The sequence below is a fragment of the Nicotiana attenuata genome, unplaced genomic scaffold (assembly GCF_001879085.1).
Source record: "Nicotiana attenuata strain UT unplaced genomic scaffold, NIATTr2, whole genome shotgun sequence".
Lineage (NCBI taxonomy): Eukaryota > Viridiplantae > Streptophyta > Magnoliopsida > Solanales > Solanaceae > Nicotiana > Nicotiana attenuata.
The window spans coordinates 161,665-179,798 of NW_017672633.1; the positions used below are offsets into that span (position 1 = coordinate 161,665).

At 43.0% G+C, this 18,134-nt stretch overlaps 1 protein-coding gene across 1 annotated transcript; it reads left to right on the forward strand.

Moving 5' to 3' along the window:
* The first annotated feature begins 16,662 nt into the window (after positions 1 to 16,662).
* LOC109213912 lies at positions 16,663 to 17,940 on the forward strand. Its single transcript, XM_019377752.1, has 2 exons — positions 16,663 to 17,342; positions 17,691 to 17,940. The coding sequence occupies exons 1-2, from the start codon at positions 16,663 to 16,665 to the stop codon at positions 17,938 to 17,940; spliced, it is 930 nt and encodes a 309-aa protein (XP_019233297.1).
* Positions 17,941 to 18,134: the final 194 nt, after the last annotated feature.

An 18,134-nucleotide genomic window follows, 5' to 3' on the forward strand; every position in this document is an offset into this window, starting at 1 on the left:
CATTTGTGGACATTGTCACAGCTGTGATAGTGGATGACACAAGTTCCATGATAAATGTTGAAGATCCTCTTGAGGCCGTGCTTCTTAACATGGATGTCGATGATGATGCTAGTAGAGTGGAGTGCGTGAATGCATTGCATGGTATGGGTTCATATTCATATGAGCCTAGGAAGTTATCTTTGGATCTTGAAAACCGCAAAACTCCACCAACTAAGCCATCCATTGAGGAGCCACCGGTGTTGGAGTTGAAGCCACTTCCTCCACACCTTAGGTATGAATTTTTGGGCTCTAATTCAACTCTTCCAGTTATTCTTTCTTCTTGCCTTACTAACTTGCAGGTTGAGGCCACTTTGGAGGTGCTTCAAAGGCGAAAAAGGGCAATAGGATGGACTCTGGTGGATATCCGGGGGATAAGCCCCGCATTTTGCATGCATAAAATCATCTTGGAGGAGGATGCAAGGCCTTCCCTAGAACATCAAAGGAGGCTAAATGAAGTAATGCAAGAGGTGGTGAAGAAAGAAGTGATCAAGTGGCTTGATGCGGGTGTGGTGTATCCAATTTCTGATAGCTCATGGACTTCTCCGGTCCAATGTGTGCCAAATAAAGGAGGGATGACGGTGGTGACCAATGACAACAATGAGCTTATTCCCACTCGAAGCATTACCGGGTGGAGAGTTTGTATGGACTACAGGAAACTCAACAAGGTGACCCGCAAGGATCATTTCCCCTTGCCATTCCTCGATCAAATGCTTGATCGCCTTGCGGGGCGAGCTTTATATTGCTTTTTGGATGGGTACTCGGGCTACAATCAAATCTTAATTGCCCCGGAGGACTAAGAGAAGACCACTTTTACATGCCCCTATGGTACATTTGCTTTCTCCCGGATGCCATTCGGGTTGTGCAATGCTCCAGCGACCTTCCAATGTTGCATGATGGCTATTTTCACCGACATGGTGGAAGACATATTGGAGGTCTTTACCCTTTGAACTAATGTGTGATGCTAGTGATGTTGCAGTGGGGCGGTGTTGGGTCAACGGGTTAACAAAATATTCCATCCCGTGTATTATGCAAGTAAGACTATGAATGAAGCTCAACGGAATTACACGGTGACGGAGAAGGAGCTATTGGCCATTGGATTTGCCATGGAGAAATTTAGACGATATCTTATGGGGGCCAAGGTGATTGTGCACACGGACCATGCCGCCCTTAGGTATTTGATGACCAAGAAGGATTCCAAGGCGAGATTGATGAGATGGGTGTTACTTCTTCAAGAATTTGATTTAGAAATAGTGGACCGGAAGGGAAGTGAGAACCAAGTTGCGGACCATTTGTCCCAGTTGGAGGAAGAAGGGAGGCCATATGACGTCCTTGAGATAAATGATACATTCCCCGACGAGCAACTTCTTTGCATGTCAATGTGTGACATGCCATGGTTTGCGGATATCGCTAACTTCATTGTAACTGGGATTGTCCCGTGTGAGCTCTCTTCTAACCAAAGGAAGAAACTCAAATGGGATAGTTTGGACTTTTATTGGGATGATCCGTACTTGTTTAAGATTTGCACGGATGGTGTGATTAGAAGGTGTGTCCCGGAAGGTGAACAATTGAGCATTTTGGAGGCTTGTCACTCCTCCCCCTATGGTGGCCATCATGGAGGGGTGAGGACGGCTTCAAAGGTTTTGAGTTGCGGTTTTTATTGGCCGACTTTGTTTAAGGATGCTAGTGATTTTGGTAAAGAGATGTGATCAATGCCAACGAGTGGGCGGAATTTCCAAGAAAGACGAGATGCCTCTTAACACGATTCTCGATGTGGATATTTTTGATGTTTGGGGCATCGATTTCATGGGTCCTTTCGTGAGCTCTTGTGGGAACACTTATATTCTCGTGGCGGTGGACTATGTCTCAAAGTGGGTTGAAGCCGTGGCTTTACCCAACAATGAAGCCCGGAGTGTTGTGGCATTCTTGAAAAAGAGTATCTTCACAAGGTTTGGCACCCCTCGTGCTATCATTAGTGATGGGGGATCTCACTTTTGCAACAAGGCTTTCGACTCATTGCTTGCCAAGCGTGGAGTAAATCACAAAGTGACCACCCCCTATCATCCTCAAGCTAGTGGTCAAGTGGAAGTCTCCAACCGAGAAATAAAAAGTATCTTGTCCAAGACGGTCAATGCTAATAGGACCGATTGGTCGAAAAAGTTGGATGACGCTTTATGGGTGTACCGGACGGCTTACAAGACCCCAATTTGTATGTCCCCATACCGTTTGGTGTTTGGGAAAGCTTTCCATCTTCCGGTGGAATTGGAGCACAAAGCTATGTGGGCCTTGAGAAAGTTGAACTTGGAATGGGATGTTGCAGCGAATCTCCGTGTTGAGCAACTTAATGAGCTTGATGAGTTTAGATTTCATGCCTACTCCAGCTCGTCCTTGTATAAGGACAAGATGAAGTATCTTCACGACAAATATGCTCGGGAAAAGGAATTCAAAAGTGGTGATATGGTTCTTCTTTTTAACTCCCGGTTACGTCTGTTTCCGGGAAAGCTCAAATCAAAGTGGAGTGGGCCATTTGAAGTTGTGTTCGTGACCCCATTTGGTGCTCTTGATCTAAGGAACAAGAATGGCGAAATATTCAGAGTCAATGGACATCGTGTGAAGCATTATCTTGGGAAGATTGATGATAGCCACGTGGTGGCTATGGTACATTTCAAATGATTTGTTGGTAACCCGCATCGTGACGTTAAATCAGGCGCTTCTTGGGAGGCAACCCATGTCTTTTTCTTTCTCTTTGATTTTCTTTATAGTTTAGGATTTTTGAGCTAATTGGTTGTGAGATGTTGCAGGGATTGTGTTGATGCAGTGCAAAATAAGTTGGAACAAAGTGAACAGTCTCTGAAGTTTGCCAGTGCGGCCGCGGTCACCTTAGCGCGGTCCGCACTGGCATGGTCCAAATATGTTGCTCTCTGAAGTTTTCCACCGTGGCCGCATTCCCTTTAGTGCGGTCCGCGGTGGGCCTCCGCGGCCGCGGTCTCTTTTGTGCGGTCCGCGGAGGCTGCCTACTGAAGCTTCAATGGAACAAATCCAGCGCGGTCCGCGGTCGCTTTTGTGCGGCCGTGCTGGAAGATGAGTACTGGGTCCCACGGTTTGTCTGTAAATAGACTCTAAGGGTCACCTTTTACCCTTTTCGACCCCTGAACTCCCAGAGCCCAAAAATTACTGTTCCTTCTTTATTGAGTCCATAATTCTTGCATAAGATTATCTAATTGCACTTCATCTTTTACGTCCGGTAATGTTTCACTCATCTCTTGTTCAATTAGTGGTTAATTTTTGTTTTATTTTCTTACATTTAGCCCATAACTTCTGTTTCTTCCCCTTGTTCTTTATTTCGTTAGTTTAGGTTAGTTTTCATGTTAGTTTTGGGCTGTTTTCTGTGCATATTGAGTGGCCAAATGATTAGGGACAAAGTAGGTGTAAAAATTTGAACAAGAATGGCATAAATGCAACCCTAACTTAGTGCCCGTAAACCCTAGCTCAGCGCGGACTGCGGTCGTCTTTGTGCGACTGCGCTGCACTGACGCGGTCCGCGCTGCTTTTCTTGTGCGGGCCGCGGTGCTCTTTGATTGCAAGTTGACTTTTTCCAGCGCGGCCACATTGCGCTTTTGTGCGGTCCGCGCTGGCCCACCGCGGCCACGATCCCATTTTGTGCGGACCGCGGTGGAAGATTCAGAGAGTGTTATTTTATGCCTTTGCCCAGCGCGGAACGCGGTCGCTGTTGCGCGGTCCGCGGTGCATGTTTCTGCAACTGTGTTCTTCAACTGTTGTCTGCAATTTTTTCATTCACCTGTTTCACTGCCTGTTCTTAAACTAACAATGTTAGATGCATGTGTTTGCAGATAATGGTTAAACAAAAAGGCGGCAAGGGATTACAACAACCCGGGAGAGGTGGTTCCTCCCGAGGGGGTAAAGGCAAGAGAATAGCAAAACTCACTCCCCAGGCTCAGGAGAACACAATAAAGACCCGAAATCTGATAAGAGCTGTTGAAGAGTGGGAAGATTGGGGGAATTGCACGAACTAGGAAAACCGAAGAGTGGGAAGATAGACTCGTGAGCCAAGTGGCTTACCACAAGTTTAGGGAGTGGTGGCCGGTGAGGAAATTGATACCGGAGAGGAGCTTTATTGACAATTACCTCTTACCCCACAACCCTAATGTGCAGAGGGAGTTTAGAACTAGAGTGGGCTGGGAGTTTTTCATGGAGAAGTGCATTGATGCAAATGAGCACATGGTCAGGGAATTCTACTCTAATGTGGCCCACATTGTCAAGGATACTAAGGTGACCAAAGTTAGAGACAAAACGGTGTTGTTTGATGGAAATTCTCTGAATGAGTATTTGGGGTTCAGGGATGAAGATGAGTCTCTATATCTGGCCAAGTTAGAGATGGGTGAGGAAGTCCGTCCTTGGTTGGCCCAGTACTTGGCAATCCCAGGTACTGTTCCAGAGTGGTTGCAGGCAGGGAGAAAAATATACCGGAAGACCTTCAACTTTGAGGCTCGGGGGTGGTTGACTTTTGTGTGCAGTCGGCTTGACCCTTCTACCCACGATCAGACTATTCCACTTACCCGGGCTGTTCTTGTTGCATCTATTATGGACGGGTACCCTATCAACGTGGGCAATGTGATGTCCAGTGTGATTTCTGCTGTGGGGCAGGAGCATGACCGGAATTACCCTTTTCCCAACACCCTTTCAATGTATTTCCGGGACCTGGAGGTGGAGAAGAAGAGATATGATGTCAAGACCAAGCCTGTGGCTCCTTACTCTTGGTACAGTATGCAGGGTCCGGACAACCCTAAACACAAGAGCTACCAGCCACCTACCTCTGCCCCAACTGGCCAGTCTGAGGAGCCAGTTGCGGTAGAGCCTTCTACCGAGCCTTCCACTATGCCTGCTGCCACTACAGTTGAGGACTTGCCTCCAGGACCTTCCTCTGCTGCTGGTCCCAGTACTTCAGCTGGCCCGGGGGTTCCATCTTCCCGGAGGTATCCCATCACTGCCCATCAGTTGAGCCAGACATTGGCTAGTTTGAACAACCGGATGTCAGCTGCGACATCCAAGTTGTCTACATTGTCTTCCACCATTGAGACCCAGTTAGCACCTCAGCCAGCTCAGATTCCTCAGTCCATTGAGGACACTTTGAAGAAGCTCCTGGAGAACCAGGACAAGATTATGAAGACAAAGGCTACCTTGTCTACAGCAGTGGAGTCACATGGCAAGGCTCTGAAGGAGCTTGCCAAGGAGAACAAGAAGATGATGAGATCACGGGCTTCCAAGGAGTCTGTGAAACAGCTCAGGACAGATGTGGACAAGCTATTGGCAGACCAGATGCCTCTAGACTTGCTATTCGGGGACCCAGCCCTAGCCCCAGCAGCATCAGTAGCAGAACCACAGCAGGAGCAGGCACCCAGGCAGCCAAGGAAGAAGAGGAAGCTCCCCAGTACAGCTGATGCAATTATTGAGCTGGCAGCCCAACAGGAGGCATCCTCCAGTTTTCCACATGATGCACCTGACATCTAGCCGGTCCAGGCACAGGCCCCAGTCCCAGCAGCTGAGCAGCAGGAGACCGAGAACCAGTCTGCGGTTCCCGCACATACAGAGGACTTGGGGACCACTGATGATCCCATGCAGACGGACCAGGCTTAGGGAGCTCCTATATCCTTTCTTATGACTTTTTGATGCTTAGTTTGATAGTTGGAATTGGGGACAATGCCAGCTTTTATTCATGGGGGTGCGCCCTACTTTTTTGTTTATCTGGATCACTGTATATATTTGACTCAGTTTATGTTTTTTTGGTTGATTTTCTATTTGGTATGTATATAACTTTACATTCAGTACTTTTTATCTTCTATTTTGGTCTGTATATAAAGTTAAGTTACATTTTGTACATATTCATCCCCCGTTGTATATTCTAAGCCCCTATTGTAAATATTCATTCTATTTTCTATTGTCGTATTTTCATAAATTTTTTTTTCTTTTTCATTTTTAGCTTCGTAGTTAGGCTCGCAGCCCTTTGTTTTATTTTTGGCATTTTCAGTAAGTCCTTGGTTTTCTTAATGCCACGGTTCTTTCCAAGGGTGGAGTATTGTGTGAACCGGGTGGCTCTTCCCGATAATGGATGGAGTGACAACCTTTAAGTCTGTTTTTGACTTTTCTTTTGTTTTTAGTAGTTTTAGTTAAGGGTACTTCAAGCATAGCTTCACTTGGGCCTAACACATTTGCCTTTGATCCCATGGTCAAAGACAAGTGGTTGTGTTTAGGATGGTGAAAGTAGTGACCTTGAGACTCTTGTGTTGACCAAACAAACATCATGTGGTCTTTTGGGACTATTGTGTGCTCAGTCGTATCTAAGGTTGTTGTGGGCCCTCAACTCTACGTCTTTAGCAATCCTTGAGTGTGTGTGGTGAGAAATTGAATTATGAGTCCAAGTCCCGAGCCAATGGTCTAGAACTTGCACCGAATGTTTGTTGAGGCGAAATTTTGAGTGAAGTTCGACTCGAGAAGTGATTATAGGCTCTCATTGATCCAAATGACAAGTTGAACAATTCCATAGCCTACCTATGAGATAATCCCTAGCTAACCCTTTTGAGCCTTAAACCTTCTTCTTTCAAGAACCAATGCTACAAGCCTATACCCGTTCTAAATTCTACCCTCTCTTGGCACCCACATCTTCCCTTGAGTAATAGCAAAGTCTAAGTTTGGGTGGAGAGACAAGAAAGGAAACAAAAAGGGGTAAAAGGTACAATAGGAAAAAGAAAAGGAAGGAAATGAAAAAGAAAGAAAAGAAAAAGACAAAAAGAAAGCCAAATGTGAACAAGAATAAAAAGGGATTCAAGGAAAACAAAAGTGAAAAAGGTGTGGAAAAAGTAGAAAAGGGAGAAATATTCTGAATTGCATAAGAAAGAGTGACAATATGTCTCTCTAACCCCTTGGAAGAGGTGAAATGACTCAAAGAGTCAAGTGAATTGTGCCAAATGAATCAAAAGAAGTGCTTAAGGGAAGGTTGAACCCACCTGAACAAAAACATATCCTACTCTTACCCAAAAGCCTTTACATTGACTCCACAAAAGCCCTATATGATCTTGAGTTGGATGACGCTCGCATTAGTGGATACTTACAGGAGGATCAAGCATATGGTACTTAGAGCCATACTTGTGACATTTTCTTGAGAGAGACGAGCGAACTCCCATTAACCTCGGTTTGTGTGCTTATACTCTAAAAGGTGACGTTTGCTTAGGGAGAGTTGAGGATGTATGAGTTTGGGATCCACAGCGACCAAAGTAATTGAGAGAGTTCTTTGATGTAATGAGTCAATTCTTGATGCTCTTGTGTCACACTTGATCCATAGTTTTCAAGGTTTGAATGTTGTTAATGATCCATTTGTGTTGAAGGAAATTGTTAGTCCCAATTGATGCTTGTTGAGGTTACTTTAGGATAGCTGGAATTACTTGGATTGTCCTTTAAGCGATGGGTCTTATTTTGTTTGCTTGAGGACAAGCAAAGGTTTAAGTTTGGGGGAGTTGATAAGTCGGGATTTTAACATGTTTTATGCCCCTACTTGCCTATGCTTTGGTTATAAATTGCTACAAAATAGCCCCAAAAATGCTCACAAGTTGTACTTGATTGCAGGTTTGATCGACAAAGCGACGAATGTCAAAGATCGGCTCAAAAAGGAGTGAAACCTGCTCAAGTGTCAAAGACTAAGTAAATTGAGGAAAAGAGAACCTAGTGCGGACCGCGCAAATGTGAATGCGGCCGCACTAGGAGGTTCAGAGAATTGGCACTTTCAAGCTGGAGGCAATGCGGCCGCGCTACTCTTTTGTGCGGTCCGCGGTCAGGCTCCGCGGCCGCGCTACTCTTTTACGCGGTCCGCGGAGCAGAGATTCAGAGAGCTCACATTTTGCCAATTCCAAGCAATGCGGCCCGCGCTCGTTTTTGTGCGGCCGCGCCAACTTCCACCGCGACCACGGTACACTTTCACGCGGTCCGCGGTCCTTAAGTTCAGAGAAGCATAAATTGAAGTCCAAGAGCCAGTGCGGCCGCGGTCCATTTTGCGCGGCCCGCACTGACCCCGCAGGGGTATTTTTGTCTAGTTTTTCCAGCCTAGTATAAATAGGATATTTTACCATTTTTAGGTCAAGTTTTTATATTCTAGACTTAGCTGCTCGTGAGACACACTTTTGTAGCCATTTTCGGCACTTCTGCTCTTCATTAACGATAGATTATTGTAGTTTCTTCTTAGTAATCAATTAATATGCTTATTTCTTCATCTATTTCTTCAATTTCTGTATCTAGCATGAGTAGCTAAACCCATTAGCTAGGGTTGTGGCTCAACCCTAGTGTGGGTAATTGATGAGTGTTGCCATCTAGGGTTAGATTGATTATGGGTGTTTGCTATTTGGGTTGATTTTATGTTTTTATTTAAGAATTTGTGGTTGCAAACACTGATTCAAGCTTTGTGGGTTTGACTCTTCTTGAGAAAGAGAGTCTATGACCACAAAATTGACCCAACAAGGAATTGGGATGGACTCATGAGAAATGATAGTCCCAATTAACGAGTTAAATCTCGAGAGAGTAATCACCCTACTTGAACCCTAGTTGCTTGATCTAATTGGTCTACCCAATTGGTCTCGAGAGAGTTAATTGGGCAAAATCACTCTCTCTACCGAGAGGTGTGAGAGTGGGTACAATTGTGCAACGGTTATAGCATAAGCCCCAAATATGTCAATCTATCCTTAGTAACATCTACCCGTCAATTAACCACCTAGGTAATGCCACGACCCTCCTTCTTCCCATTAGATACAACTTAGCAATATTCTAGTAGCATAATTTAGCATTAATCAGTAGTTTTATCATAGTAGTTATAAAAATCAAAAACCAAGAATGTTTGAAGTGACATTAGGAGCACAAACACATCTCTAGACTAGACAAAAAATCCAACTCCACTACTAGCTCCCTGTGGAAATCGATCCCGACCACTATTCGGGTAAAAGCTATTGCGACCCGCTCTTCCTACCTTGGTGTAGTGTCGAGTTGGCAGCGATCAATGTCCGCAAATGCTTTCAATGTCAAGTGCATGCCGATATGATAAAAGTGCCGCCGAACGAGCTCAATACAACAAGCTCACCTTGGCCATTCGCCGCCTGGGGAATCGATATTATTGGTCCGATTGAACCCACTGCTTCAAACGGACACGGGTTTATTCTGGTAGCCATTGATTACTTCACAAAATGGGTAGAAGGTGCATCTTACAAAGCTGTAACCAAGAAAGTCGTTGCAAATTTTGTCAAGGATCGTATTGTCTGCCGATTCGGAGTTCCCGAGTCCATTATTACTGATAATGCCGCCAATCTCAACAGTGATCTGATGAAAGCTATGTGTGAATCTTTCAAAATCAAGCACAAGAATTCCACAGCCTACAGACCTCAGATGAATGGAGCCGTAGAAGCTGCCAACAAAAATATTAAGAAGATACTAAGGAAAATGTTAGAGAACCACAAACAGTGGCATGAGAAGTTACCCATCGCTTTGTTGGGATATCGCACCACAGTTCGCACATCAACCGGAGCAACTCTCTACATGCTGGTTTATGGTACCGAGGCCGTCATCCCAGCCAAGGTAGAGATTCCTTCTTTAAGAATCATACAGGAAGCTGAACTCAGCGATGCAGAGTGGATAAGGAGTCGCTATGAACAATTGGCCCTTATCAATGGAAAGAGGATGAACGCAGTATGTCATGACCAACTTTACCAGAACAGAATGTCTAGAGCTTTCAACAAAAGAGTCAAACCAAGACAGTTCGCACCAGGGCAGCTGGTATTGAAGAAAATCTTCCTGCATCAAGATGAAGCCAAATGGAAATTCTCTCCCAACTGGCAGGGTCCGTACATGGTACATATGGTGCTGACAGGAGGAGCACTCATACTTGCAGAAATGGACAGAGAAATCTGGCCAAAGCCAATCAATTCAGACGCAGTCAAGAGATACTATGCTTAGATATTTTACATTTTCTTCATTTGATGTAATTGAACTACGCTTGTGTGAGCACGTGATTTTTGCCCTATATGAATTACTCCCACAAATTCAAAATAAAATAAAAATTTTATTGTTTGCAATTTTGTGGATTTTTGTGGCATTTTCTGTCAATTGTTTGCATTTTTGTCTGTGCATATTTTTTTGTTTAATTAATGAAAAATATAAAAATATGTTGCATTTGAATTTAGGATTTGACTTTGCATTTTTGAATTAAGTAGTAAAATAGTTATTTTATAAGAATTGGAAAAATTACAAAAATAGTTATTTTTGCACTTTTAATTTTTAATTTTGAATTTGGGTAGTTTTTCCTTTAATCTGGTTTTTAATTAGTTGTGGTAATTACTAGTTAGAGTTAATTAATTCAATAGGGTAGGATTAATTTGGTTTTATAATTTAATCTAGGATTTTGTTTTTGTTAATTTTGAAAAAAAAAAGAGAGGAACAAATTCTTCTATCATCTTCTCCTCATTTTTCTTTTCTTTTTAAGTCTTTTGAACAAATTCTTTTGATTGCATAATTAGGTTCTTAGCAATTTCTGTTATTAGTTTTAGGTCTTCTATTATTTATCGTTAGTCGGCTTTCCTCCTTTTCGTGTTAGCTCTGGTTTAGGAATTTCTGGTTCCTTTTATTTTTGGTCAAGCCCGTTAAGTTTTGTAGATTCGGCATTGGTTCTGTAAAAAATGAAAGCCCAGAAAGGAAAGGTCAGTTGGTCTTTCTTTGCAAGCCGGATTTGGGCTAGACATTTGGGTCAAAGCTGACCCATGTTTGTTAGGGTAATTAACAGAACCTTAAAGGGTATTTTTGGGTAACTGATTTAGGGGAATCTTGCTACAACTGACTAGGAAGCTTCCAAGAAAGAGGAAAGGGGGGTATTTCAGCAATTAGGGTTTAAACCTAGGGTGTGAATTGAACAAAAAGAAAATTGGGGAAGGGGTAATTAGCAAACTAGGAACTCACTTCTGCAGCCCTAGGGTCCTCTATATAAGGCTGTCTTAGTAAAAATGATGGGGGGATCAGACTGGAAGAGATAGAAAAACATAGAAATTGATAACGGCTGGAAATACTAAAAATACCACTGTTTCATTGATTCTCTTCTGCATCTCTTGGTTACAATTCAGTCTCTGAAGTAATGTCTGAATCCCATCACTAGACAGAATCCCTAGGAGCCTAGATTCTTCATTTTGGTTGAAAATGGCCTGATTTTTGGTTTTGAAAAGCTGGTTTGAAGTTGTTTGGTGTCTGGTTTTACTATTCTATTGCTCAAAACAAGCTGGTGTTCTCTGCTTTGTCTCCTGATTGAATCTGGGCTGACTGCTTGCTCATTGCTGATCCTCTCCCTTTTCTANCAGGTATTTCCTTGGCTTTTAAGTGACATATGAAATGCAAATCTGAAAACATGTAACCGAGTTAGAAGATTTGAGGATGAACCTCAGTTTTGTTGAATATCAGTCTATGTTCGTTAGAGTTTTGCCTTGTTTATGTGTTAATTTCAGTTCTTTTATGGGTTTGCCACTCAACCATGTTGATATTCTTATATTTCATCTTCAAAGTATGTTTTAGGCTTTTTAACTCATCACGTTGTTTCTGTGATTGAGCTGAAGGATTTTGTATTTGAACATTTAAAGGATCTGAATGTTTTTGTAGTGCAGGCCTAAGCCAGTTAGGGAATATCATGTTGGTTTGGTTTAAATTTGCTTAAGTTAATGTTTGAATTTCAGTTCATAATTAGTATATGGCATGATTACATTGCTTCAGATTTTTTTTAGGATTTGGTTCTAAGTTTGCATCATTTTGAGGATTATAATTCAAACAGGGGATTACATGTTCGATAATCATTGCAAAATTAAGCTGGTTAAGTATCGAGTGTGATATGAGAATGATTAATTAGTAATTTCGAATCCCAGGTGTCTATTGTCAGTAGAATATTTCAAAAGGATATGCAGCCTGTTATTGGGATGTTAAAGTTTTAGAATCTTGCATTTATCTTATCATATGTTGATTTATTATTGGAGCTTTACTCAAGCTAGGCTGATTCGTTTGTGCCGAGTTTGAGGTAGGGATTCGATCCCAGGTCCGTATGTTTGGGTATTTATCCACCCGTGGAGTTTAAGCTCAATTTGGGCCCAGATTCTGAATTCACTTGGAAATAGGATAATGGCCTATTTGGACCGTATGTGGTTCTGCTTCAAGCGAACTCATTGATGGCCATCGTGAGCCCAAATCAGTTTCAAGTAATTGGGTTATCCTTATACGTTATGATTCCTTTAAGTGTTAGTACAAACATTCACTGAAATAATTTTTGTTTTAAAAATTCTCTATGCTTCTAGTCAATTAGTTAATCACATTAATTAGATTGGAGGTGAGCCATATTAGGCAACATCAACAGTTTATGGCCCTCCAAATGTAGTTGGATTCCCTTTTTATAATAGGAATTGAGGTGCGCCGCGCCAAATAAAATCTCAAATGCGTGGCCCTCATTTAATTATTTCTTTTAAAAATCCTTAGAATTCGAGGCGTGCTATTTAGCAAATTTTCCATGGCCCTCGCAAAGTTAAAAACGCGTAGTTGCTTTAGGCGCGTTATTTTAATAATATTACCTTCCTAAACTCGGGTGCACATTTATGTGACCCAAATCCAAATCTCAACAATGTTATATAAAATGTGTAGCGGACTGTGGGTGCATTTATGTGACGTGGTTCAAGACATATTTTAAATGACGTTGCAATTTTTTTAAAAAAAATGAATAAAAGCGGTTAAAGGTTTAAAATTGCATCATAGGCTAAAACATGTACTAAAATCAGATAATAGGCCATTAATAATAGTTGAGCGACCGCGCTAGAACCACGGAATCCGGAAATGCCTAACACCTTCTCCCGGGTTAACAGAATTCCTTACCCGAATTTCTGGTTCGCGGACTGTAATACAGAGTCAATCTTTTCCTCGATTCGGGATTTGAACTGGTGACTTGGGACACCATAAATTATTCCAAGTAGCGACTCTGAATTTAATAAATAAATCCCGTTTCGATTGTCACTTTAAGTTGGAAAAAATTCCTTTTTATACCTCTTCCGAGGGTGTAGGTAAAAAGGAGGTGTGACAGCTCTGACGACTCTACTGGGGAAAAGAACCCAGAATCTCTGGTTCAGGGTTCAAATTCGAGCTTAGATGAATTGTTATATTTGGCTTTATCTATTGTCTAATTTTATTACATGCTTGGGCCTAATGTGCTAAATGTTGCTTTTACCGCTTTGATATTATCTGAATTGTATATAAACTGCTACGAAACCCTTCTCTTCTCATCTTCGGGGATGTGCTCGCTGGTCATGACTCCCTATTCTGTTAGTGTCATACCTTGAAATAAGAAAGAGGTTCGGACAAGTTACTAAGCCGGATGGCCTTTTGGTTCCCGATATGTAGCCCCCTCCTCGGCTCGAGTTGTCCGCTCGGGTAACAAGTCTAGAACAAATACCCAGGTTTTGAACCTAGAATAACTCAGCCTCATGCCGGATCCCTAGTAGGAACGTTTGTTTGCATCATGTGCATTTGACTTTGGAGACTCAACAAAGGGGTTGGGTTTGTCTAGGACAGGTGTACCCGAAATGAAAAGACCATCCTGATGCATCTTACTTGCTACTTGTGCATTCATTTGCTTCGGATTTGCATGTTGACTGGCTTATAGGGGAAAAGTTGACAAGGAAAGTCAATGGGAGGACTGAGAGAGATAATTGTCTATTTTTGAAAAACCAATGTCCAAAATATACTGAAACTCTGCCGAGATTTTTAAAAAAAGAAGAAGAAAGTTTTGTGTTTTTTTTTTTAAAAAAAAGTTGGTTTTTGTTTTGTCAAAATTGCCCGAACTACGCCAGTTTGATTCTCACCGGATGTGGGATACGTAGGCAACCCCCATCGGGTCCAACTTCCCTTTTTGCAAAAATAGCCCAAAAAGAACCAAAATTTTTTTTATTGCTTTGTTGTAAATAAGTAAGGTGATGCCATTCTTGTCAAAATAGCCGAATGTCCCCAAAAGGACGCCGGAAGGCTGTTTTTGCAAGAACAGCCGCCTTTGGTCTCTTTTTCAATTTTTGGCCGGTTAGCAAGCACAGCCTTAAAATCTTCTCCCCGGAAGTGCTGAAAGACCGTATCTGCAAAGCCGAGTTTTTATTTTTGAAATGAAAATTTGAAAACAGAAAAGAAAAACAGTGTTAACTTTGTTTTCGGGTCAAATGAGTCATGATTTTGCTTAATCACCCTAATAAATGTGCAGAATGAGCACGAGTCAAAATTTGCTAATAACAGTCATGAACAAGATCCCTTTGGAGCTGTGTATATGGTGGGAAGATCTTGGTAAATCAGGGCAAGATAAGGTCAATCTATATTTGGGAGGTCTCACCGGGTTGTTGAAGATCAGGCCTAGAGGAGACATCATAAAGGCGTTGGTTACATTCTGGGACCCGACCCACAACGTGTTTCATTTCTCAGATTTTGAACTCACCCCAACTTTGGAAGAAATAGCCGGATATATTGGGAGCGCTAAGGTTCCTCCGAGACACAAGTATCTGGTTGTGCCAAGAGTCATCAAGAGACACAGGACCTTCAATTCGAGAATGGTTTGCAAGCCGCGGCGGATGAGGGTGAAAAGAAAAAGCTAGCCAAAGAAAATGAGGCTCTTCGAGCCCAGATTTGAGAGATGAAAATAGCAGCAGAAAACCCCGCCAGAAGTGCAAAAGATGGAAAGCTTATAGATAACCTTAGACAGAAAGTGGGTGAATATAGTTTTGATCCGAACAAAGCAGAGGGTGAACTAGCCAGGTCTCGAACAAAACTGGCTAAGAATGCGGAGGAGCGGGCTCGCTTGGTTAAACAATTGAAAGAGAAATATGACAATAAGGTTGTGGGGTTGAAGAAAAAGATCATCGTCGTTGAGAACAAAATGATCAAGCAGGCAAAAAACTTTAAGGCCGAAAGAGAACACTGTTATGCAGCAATGGCACAGTTAGAAAGAGATTTGCAACAACTTCAAGAACAGAATCAAGTAGCTAAACAAACTTTGGAAGCTAGGGCCCAGCAGATTGGGCGTTTGTTGCGAGAAAAGGGTGTCATAAGAGAGAGGGTTAGAAGGATCGCCGACTACATCGCGATGAAATGCAGTAGTTGTGAGGATATGACTAGATCCATGTTCTTTGCCACTGTGATGACCTTTGTCCGCCAGATAATGGAAGATCTCTACCACCTCCAAGGGGATTTAGCGCGTAGGCCCGTGGCGAGACCGAATGATGTCCCGCGGGCCCCAGGAGCAGTTGAGGCGTTGATGTATTCGTGATTTTCATTGGAATCTGTTAGTCCGTTTTCGAGTCTATATTTTCATCTTTTTGTTGGAGTATGATAGTTTGTTTTTGAGTCTGTATTTTCATCTTTTCATCAGAGTCTGTTAGTTTGTTTTTTTTGAGTCTGTTAGTTTTTGAGTCGTTGTAATCAAACATTTGCTTTTTAGAAAAATTTGAAAATCCTAAAAATGTTTCATTATTTTTACATTTATCCCCCAGAACTACGATTGGTCTGATTCATGCGGGGTCATGATACGTAGGCAATCTCCATAGGATTCGATCATAACCAAAAGAAAAAGAAGAAAAGGAAAGAAAAAAAGAGAGAGAGGAAAAACAAGAGAGAAAAAAGAAAAGAAAAAGAGAAAGAAAATAAGAAACCGTGAGAAGGAAACAATGGCAAAACAAGAGAGAGAAATGAAAACAAAGAGAAATCAAGCAAAGAAAGGCAAGAATGAAAAAAAAAAGAAAAAGAGAAGTTGCAAATGAAAATAAGGAAAAGCCGGGATGACGCAAGCAACCGATCAAATACATAATAGAAACGGTTAACTGCTTAGGTGCATTCATTCCCCAAATGTGTGGTTGCCTATCTGTTAAACCCTGATCGCTAACAAGTTTGTTGTTGTCGTCAAGTAACAGGCAGGTGGTTAGTTTGTGTGGTATTCTGGCAACTCACCCATACAACACCCGTTCCAAAAATAAATTAATCATGGCCAATCAGGAACTTGATGCGAGTGTTATCGATCCTTCGAGAGAGGTGGAAGAGTTGGATGTTACTGTGATGAAAGAAGAGATGTATAAGCTGAAACAACAGATGGCCGAGATGTACCAAGCATGGGCAAAAGGGCACCCACCACCACTTTACCCCGCCAACCCTGCCTTCGTCCCGCCATTGGCTCAGTCTCAGGAACCTCCTGCTACCGATTCGTCCCCGGGCTTTCCCATTTACCAACACTACCAGAGCACCACCTCACAAACACCACCAGCTCCACCACCCAAACCAGTTCCATACCCTCCTCCACCAGCTACTCCTGTCTTCGTGGCACCCCCACCTGCTACACTCCACAGATCCTCTAGCGAGCCCTTGTTCCAAGCCCATGATAACCAATATTACCCCCCGGAGCCCATTTTCAAAGCTCCAGAACCCTATTCCTACACTCCTCATTTTGATCTCCCTGTGGAAACTGAGAAACCATCTAAAAATACCGAATAGGAGGAAATGTTCAGGAAAGTTAAAAGCCTAGAACAGTCATTCAGAGACATGCGGGGGTTGGGAGGTCAAGTAAGTGTGGCTTACAAAGATCTATGTCTGTTTCCAGATGTGCAATTGCCGGCAGGGTTTAAGATGCCCAAGTTTGATTTGTATGATGGGCACGGTGATCCAGTGGCGCATTTGAGAGTTTTTTGTAGCAAAATGAGGGGAGCTGGCGAGAAAGATGAGTTGCTAATGGCGTATTTCAGTCAGAGTCTGAGTGGTTCGGCGCTGGAGTGGTACACTCGGCAGGATCATGGAAGGTGGTATTCATGGGATGATCTGGCACAAGCATTCGCTTGTCACTTCCAGTACAATCTTGAGATTATTCCGGATCGTCTGTCTTTGACAAAGATTGAGAAAAAGCATAATGAAAGCTTCAGGGAGTATGGTTTTCGGTGGAGAGAACAGGCAGCAAGGGTTGACCCTCCAATAAAAGAGAGTGAAATGGTGGATTATTTTCTGCAGGCCTTAGAACCTACTTATTACGGTCATCTGGTGTCAGCTATAGGCAAGTCCTTCAATGAAGTGGTGAAGATGGGCAGTATGGTAGAAGAAGGACTTAAGTCAAACAAAATCATGAGCTATTCGGCTATTAAGGCAACCACCCAGGCCATTCAGAGTGAAACTGGGGGAGTAATTGGAAAGAAAAAGAAAGAGGACGTGGCAACGATTGATTCGGGAGCTTGGTTAGGACCCAAGGGCTCACCTCACCACTATAATCAGCCTCGACCCCACCATCAAACCTACCCCCATACCTCGTATAATCCACCCCAACACTACTACCCGCCACCAAACCCCCATTTTTCTGTCCTCCACGCCCAAACATACACTCAACCTCCCGCCCACGCACAATGGCGTGCGCCAGCCCCACAAAATACCTACCCAGCTCCATAAAATGCCTACCCACCCCCACGAGCCTACCGAAACCCTCGTAGACCAGATTTCTGGCCCAATCAAGCATTTAAGAATGAGAGGTTGCAGAAGAAGAAAACCTTCACTCCATTGGGAGAGTCCTATACTAGTTTGTTCCACAGGCTGAGACAATTGGATATGCTGAGGCCGATCGAGTCAAAATTGCCAAATCCTCCCCCGAGAAATCTTGATTATTCTGTAAGTTGCGAATATTGTTCTGGTGCTCCGGGGCACGACACAGAGAAATGCTGGCAATTGAAAAATGCTATCCAAGAGCTCATTGATACAAATCGGATTGAAGTCCAAGCTCCGAAGGCACCCCAACATCAACCAGAACCCGCTGCCAGCCCATCAAGAGACAAACATGATTGAGCTAGTGCATAAAGGAGGAGAACCCAAGAAGCCTTCACAGACCGTCATGATGATTCGGTTTAGTGAGGTCAGGCCGGTTGAAAAGTCAACAAGTGAGAAATCAGTGATCAGGTCGAGCGCGACAAACAGTGAACCATCTGCGGTAGTCAAGAAGGGGTCCTCAAGTGAGGTTGCAACAAAACAAGAAAGGGCAA

What these genes read in the sequence shown, in the direction of transcription:
- LOC109213912 (XM_019377752.1), top strand. Translation starts at nt 16,663, where the DNA reads ATGCGGGGGTTGGGAGGTCAAGTAAGTGTGGCTTACAAAGATCTATGT. An exon ending in ACGATTGATTCGGGAGCTTG is followed by an intron (nt 17,343 to 17,690) that starts GTTAGGACCCAA and finishes TTTGTTCCACAG; the next exon opens with GCTGAGACAATTGGATATGC.